Consider the following 6,260-nt stretch of genomic DNA (forward strand, 5'->3'; position numbering starts at 1 on the left):
AACATCTATAAACAAAGGTGTTGATGGCAGCAGCACAGCTGATATTCATCTCCAGGATGGTGTCACAGCCAAACAGTAACAGACAAGGCGAAGCTACTTTGAGAAAAAGCGAAGAGAGCATAACGTTAGAGAGATACCCTTCAGATTCAGCAGAATGGAAGAATTGAGAAAGAATGAGGCAGAATGATGAAAAAGGGGTCCCTATGTCCCCTAGAAGTCTAAGCCTATAGTAGCATAAATGTGGAGATAGCTCAGGATAACTGGAGCCACTCTAAACAACATCAAATAATACAAAATCAATTGAAAGAGGCGCCTCTGTTGGAAGAAAGCATGGCAGCTACAGTATAAACATGACAGCTACAGTATAAACAGACCACCCATCAACAACCCACCTAGTTCTGGTTCTCTAGTGGTTCGTAAGCCCCAGGAAAGTCAATTTACCCAGGTAAATGGCTTTGGAAATGCTAGCCAGGCTTTAAAAAGCCCCAGCCTTTTGAGTGGGAATGAAAAAAGGAAAATGTAGAATCCTGCTTATTTCACCACAGTCAAACTAAATTCCTCCCTACTTGTCTGCTGGAGATCACCTTCAGTTTAGAGCCACCATGATGGTGTAGGTGAATGTACAAATGTTTTAGATACCTTACGCTTGACAAAAAATGTGTTTTAAAATGCTTTTAAGCAACAAAGCACACCTTAAAACTTAATTTGCAGAGCCCCAGGTCTTAGGGCAGGCTGGTGTGGGCTGCCCACTGAGCAGAGTATGATCTTAAGCTAACCAATGCAGCTTGATAAGAAATTTAAAAGTCAATTTTTGTGGGTAGAGATCAACTGATAGCTGGTCGACACTGGAGGAAAAGGGAGAATCAGCTGTATGTTTGTATTACTGCTACCTACTGGACTGGAGGTGTAGTAGATTCCCTCGGGCTAATTGTTGAGGGACTTCCAAAGTAATGGCAAAGCATGATGATGAACCCCCTAGGATTTCTATTACATGGGTAACACACATCCTGGGGCTTTAAATCACAGGGCTTTCGGTGGAAATGGGCTGTGATAAACATTGCTGGACCTAACAGAGTATTTTTGAGGCAGGTCAATAAACTTCATTTAATCTGCCTACTAAGCTTGGTTAATTTTCATAACTGTGAAAAGTGGAAAGTGCACCTACTAACAAATGCATAATTTGTCAGTAGCTGTTTTAGCATTACAGAAAGATTCCTGGCAGAGTCTAGACAATCTTTTGCAACTTTTAATAAGAACAGCAAATACAAAGAGAGCTATAATGATGAAATATTCATTTTTAATCATTCATTTTGAGGCCAGCAGGGAGCTGTTGAATCAATGAAGTGAAATAAAAATATAGTTGTTAGGGAAGAAATGTAAATTTGCATGCAGACTGCTCTGGGTCTTTCATTTAGCTTTTTGTCTGCATTCATATTTGTTTGCCTTGCTCTTTTACTTCAACTAATATATATTCAAGAGTAAATTTAAGTATGATCACCAATTTGTTAACTTTAATTTTAGTATTTTTCAGTCTTGCTTATCTTCTTTTAAACTTTTCTTTAATAGTGTTAAATTAATTGGAATTTAGAAGATCTCCTTTTTTCCATTTCATGATCCAAATGCCATGTCAGTGGAAAATAAAGAAATCTAGAAATTGCTGTAGAATAACTTTGAGATCAGAAGCCAACTTTATTTTGATCACATAAATGGAATATGTGGTTTATAACCTATTAATGCCTCATCATGCTACAATAGCATGAGATAAAACATCTGGTAAAGTTTTTTTTATAAGAAAATATCAAATGTGTACAAAAAGTACAATAGTTGAACAACAACCTCACTAGATTCTTGCAGCAAAGTTAACAATTCTATATGATCCGATTTAAACCAGCTTTGAGACGGGTTACTAGTTATTAGTCTTGGTCTTGAAACCGGTATTTAGACCACTATTTGATGGTCTCAGACTCAGTGATTTATATCTAAACAGTTATTTAAATTTCCTTTCTGATAACATTTATGCACCCATACTGACATTATAATTGGAATGTCAATATATTAAATAATTAGGTTTATCTACTAAACTTCTTTGATGTCTGATAAAAATCAGCTTATTTAATTCTCAGAGAGCCCCTACTCCTATCTAATCTTTAACTGTTTGAGAGGATGAAGCATTGCCTAAGTTAAAAAGCACACTATTTCAGGTAAGCTGTGAAAAAGATGGATTAGAAAATAACCTACTTGTAGGCCAGTGTCGCACTGAAGTGCTGCTTTATGTAGGCCTCCAGAACAGTGTTAAAATGCTGGAACTTTCTGTCAGCGATCAGGCCGATGATGTAAATCTGTCAGGAAAAAAATAAAACATTAAACTTCACACGCAAAATAGATAAGAGTTATGCTCAGTCATCTGACAAATATGGCTTGTTAAAAAAAAGATAGGCACATAGATATCTTAGACTCCAGACATCTTGTCAAGATATCCTGCTGTGTGAGTTGACACACCACACATGAAGAATCATTCCTGCAATATACCTACAGTAGCTAGAACCACCTCCCCCCACACAAACACACACACACACATAGACTCACCAAGGCATCAAACACAAGGATGTCATAGTCGTCAGTCTGAGAGTGCTCCATCATGATGTTAAACAAGGCATCTAGAGTGTCCTGCAAAAACTACATGCAAACAAAACAGAACCAGTTTGAACAAAAACTCCATCCCAGTGTACGCTTTCACACAGACACATATTTAGGGCTCTTCATAGCACAGACCTTGACCACTTCCTCTCCATCGATGATTTTCAATTTCTCCAGGTTTTCTTTAAGAAGTTCAGGCCTGGTTCTCCATTTAAGCAACCCCAGAAGACCCACTAAAACCACAGAGAGAATATATTTAAGTTCAGGTGTACAATTAGTCCAAGGGGCTTCATATACAGCTGCTGGATTCTTTGAATTATAAAACACATTTGCTACCTAAGTAGGTTTTTTCCAAATGTGTAGGGTAAGTTAGGTTATTTTTTAAAGCAACCAATAATGTCATATTTGTTTTAATTTAAAACAAGAGTTGTTGTTTAAAAATATCAAACGTTTGCTTCCTTTAACATTTCTCTGTTAATCAGGGGTACATGCAGGCCTTTTGGTTATGGATTTACTATAATATATTTACAGGGAGCGCTTAAAGACATATGCTGTGCCTTTCCAAGGTTCACATATACCCCTTCATACATAGTTACTCACGCTATAATCACAAACATAATTTTATTTCGATTTTTTGTATCAGATGAAGAAATGGTTCTTTAAAACTGAAAGTCTGATGCTTCTTTATTCAGCCTCGCAGCATCAGTTCTCTCTACAAGTGTCTGGTTAAGGCATGTATCTTTTGCCTTCTTACCCATATAATGTTGAAATCTGATTCTTAATTTGCAGGGTTTATTATACAGCTAATCCTAGACAGCTTAAACAGATTTTCACAGGGTGTTTTAAGGAATTTTCGACTAATTTTCTATTTAAGGTCAGCCAATGACATTGGACAAGAACCTTTGGCTCATCCACTTGTTCCTCTAGGCTGAGGTAATGCTAAAACCAGATTAGCCTAACTATGTCCTGAAGGACCTTGGTGTGCAAAGATAAGAAAATAAGTGAGTGAACTGAGCGAAATCCACCGATCTCTATTTATTTAACTAGGGTTAATAGTTAAATACTTTTTTTTCCCACTACAATGAGCCAAAAAACAAAAACAGAATATGTCTGCCTTCAGGTAAAATCTCAGATGTAGCAAGCTGAGGTACAAAATGAGATTTTAGCTGCTTCTTTTTAAAGTTTATCAAACCCATAAATGGGTCGATATTTCTCGTGCCTCTTCGAAATGACAAACTAAAAGATGAGTAATAAAGGTGTGTTTGATTCATGTTGAATTCATATCAGGTCAATATACAGTAGGCATATAATGATTGCTCCGATATAAGTTTCAACTATGGTTGCCTAACAATTATTTATGATCTGCTGAGAGCAACATATTCTTTCACAAGTTTCTAAAACCAATCAGCATGTCTGATTGTCTATACATTTATATGAGTTGAAAGTAATTTTACCACATAAATTCAATGATATAAAAGGGCAAGCCAAAAAAAATAAATAAATAAAAACATTTTGAATACTTTGTCAGTACACTTGATTGTAATCTTAAACAGTCTTAACATAATTTGTGCATGCATCATTATTAAGAAAAAAAAAACACAGCTGTCTCTGACAGTTAATCACAAATCAGCAGAGAAACCCCACAATTGTGTTGTTATTTTTTGGTCTCTGACAGTCATTAATAACTTTCCTAGCAAGTATGATTAAAAGTGAGGTTAAGGAAAAATTTGCTCAGATAAATACACGTAAAACTCACCAGAATTTGAAACTTGTTAACGAATTATGTGCTGTTTAATTAGCAAAAATATCAGTTTAAACATCTAAAGTTTAAGTGCATTAGTTTACACATGAGCATCCAAATCCCCCTTTTCAGTCATTAAATCTGTTATAGTACTTGACATGGTACAGATTTCTGTCACACTGTTCTTGCGGACCAATAGATTTGGACACACCATGCAAAGCTTTCACATCTGGAGGCATGACTTGAACAACCCTGTGAGCCTAAAGGCCTGAGAGTCTGTGTCTGTTTGTGATTCAGGTAAAGGTTATTAATAGTGGAGGAAAATGTTCATTATGATGATGGACTGACTTCCTGGAGAACAGCTGTTGCTCTGCACCTGTGTGTGATGCACCTTTCTGTCTGGAGTGGATGTGCAATTAAGCAATAGTTGATGAGCTCCTTTTTGTGAAAACAACTTGTGTTGCTGCATAAGTATGCATTATCACAGTACTCCTCACTAATAAATCATAGAGTATATAGAAACACAAATAAAATGATAATTTCCATGTAATTCTGTTAATATCATACATAGAAGAAAAAAATAAAAAGTTCCACTCATATTAAAATTTACATTAACATAATAACTCTCTGCTTCTGAATAGATGCACAAAGTTTTTATCATTTATATCTGGGACTTGAAGAAACTTTCATTTGAAGCAGTGAATTTGACCTTTGCCATCATCACAGCCAGCTGATTATTCATTGTCTTGGCTTGGCCTTATTTCCTTGTTGGAGGAAGGTGTTAATTAAACCTTTTTTTTTCACATGTCAGGTTTAATTTCAAGCATCCTCTCTGCTCCTAATTTCGTGGCCTGTTTAATTTTCTGTGGATCCACAAGTCCACACATGTCTAGACCAACACTTGCACATACCGTTTTGGGTGAGTTTAGTGGAGCAGACCAGAGTGGAGATGGCAAAGCTGTCTCTGGAGCTCACTGATAGGCCTCCTCCGCCAGATACACTGCTGCCGCTGCGGTTCAGCCCTGTACCCTTGTGGTTGTCACTGTGATGGTAACGGGTCGAGGGCAGGGACAAGTAGCAGTTCACATCTTCCATGCGTTTGCTGTCGCCCTGGTGAGACAATGCAAATTTGACTTCATTACACAGACTAATTGTGCACAAAAGCTATGCCAAAAAGGCCACTCTATAGTATGATGGATTGTGTTGTAGCACAGAAATAAAAAAAACCCACCCAGTATTTAGCTAAATTCAAAAGAACCTAGATTCTAAGAGTTTTCTGGTGCAATGTAATTCTTCAGGCTTTTAGATGAAGAGTAGACAAATCTGATTGAGGTTAGCTCCAGTGATTACTATATGTGAGCTATTTTTCTTTTTCTCTAAGATTTTAGAATAAAAAACAGAGTGAAATCAGGCAATATCTTTGCTCTCATTATCTTGCTATCAACACACTGTGTAGTCTGATATTCCAGTCTGATAGAATAACTTGCTGTTTTCTGTTTTAGTTTTTAGTTAGCACGTCTATCATTATAAGTTAGAATATTCTATTTAACATGTGTATTAATATATATTTTACCAAATAAAGAAATAAATTGTCAATTAACACTATCTCTACTGAACAATATACATTTACCTATTATTAGCTGTTGAGTTAATCCAGATATTAACCTATATTGTTCAAATAAATTACATAAGCAGACTCATCATGACTTATGAAGAGGATCAAAAACAAAAAAATAACAAAGACTGCAATGACCCAGGTGAAAGACAAGTGGTTCATGTTAGACCTAGACAAACTTTATTGTGATGTTGTAGACACAGAGGGCCGGATTTATCAAGATCCAATTTTGCGTGCAGTAATTTGCGCTCGCAAACTGGAATTTTG

At 36.2% G+C, this 6,260-nt stretch overlaps 1 protein-coding gene across 1 annotated transcript in view; it reads right to left on the reverse strand.

Annotated features, from left to right (window-relative positions):
- Nucleotides 1-6,260, reverse strand: part of dock2 (dedicator of cytokinesis 2) — a 130,918-nt gene that overhangs the window by 107,192 nt on the left and 17,466 nt on the right. Inside the window, exons 17-20 of the mRNA XM_015393480.1 lie at nt 5,290-5,488; nt 2,773-2,870; nt 2,587-2,676; nt 2,239-2,339 (exon numbers count right to left, since the gene is read on the reverse strand). Of these exons, the coding sequence (XP_015248966.1) occupies nt 2,239-2,339; nt 2,587-2,676; nt 2,773-2,870; nt 5,290-5,488 (488 nt within the window). The remainder of the gene's footprint in view (nt 1-2,238; nt 2,340-2,586; nt 2,677-2,772; nt 2,871-5,289; nt 5,489-6,260) is intronic.

The sequence above is a fragment of the Cyprinodon variegatus genome, unplaced genomic scaffold (assembly GCF_000732505.1).
Source record: "Cyprinodon variegatus isolate N-32 unplaced genomic scaffold, C_variegatus-1.0 Scaffold643, whole genome shotgun sequence".
NCBI lineage: Eukaryota > Metazoa > Chordata > Actinopteri > Cyprinodontiformes > Cyprinodontidae > Cyprinodon > Cyprinodon variegatus.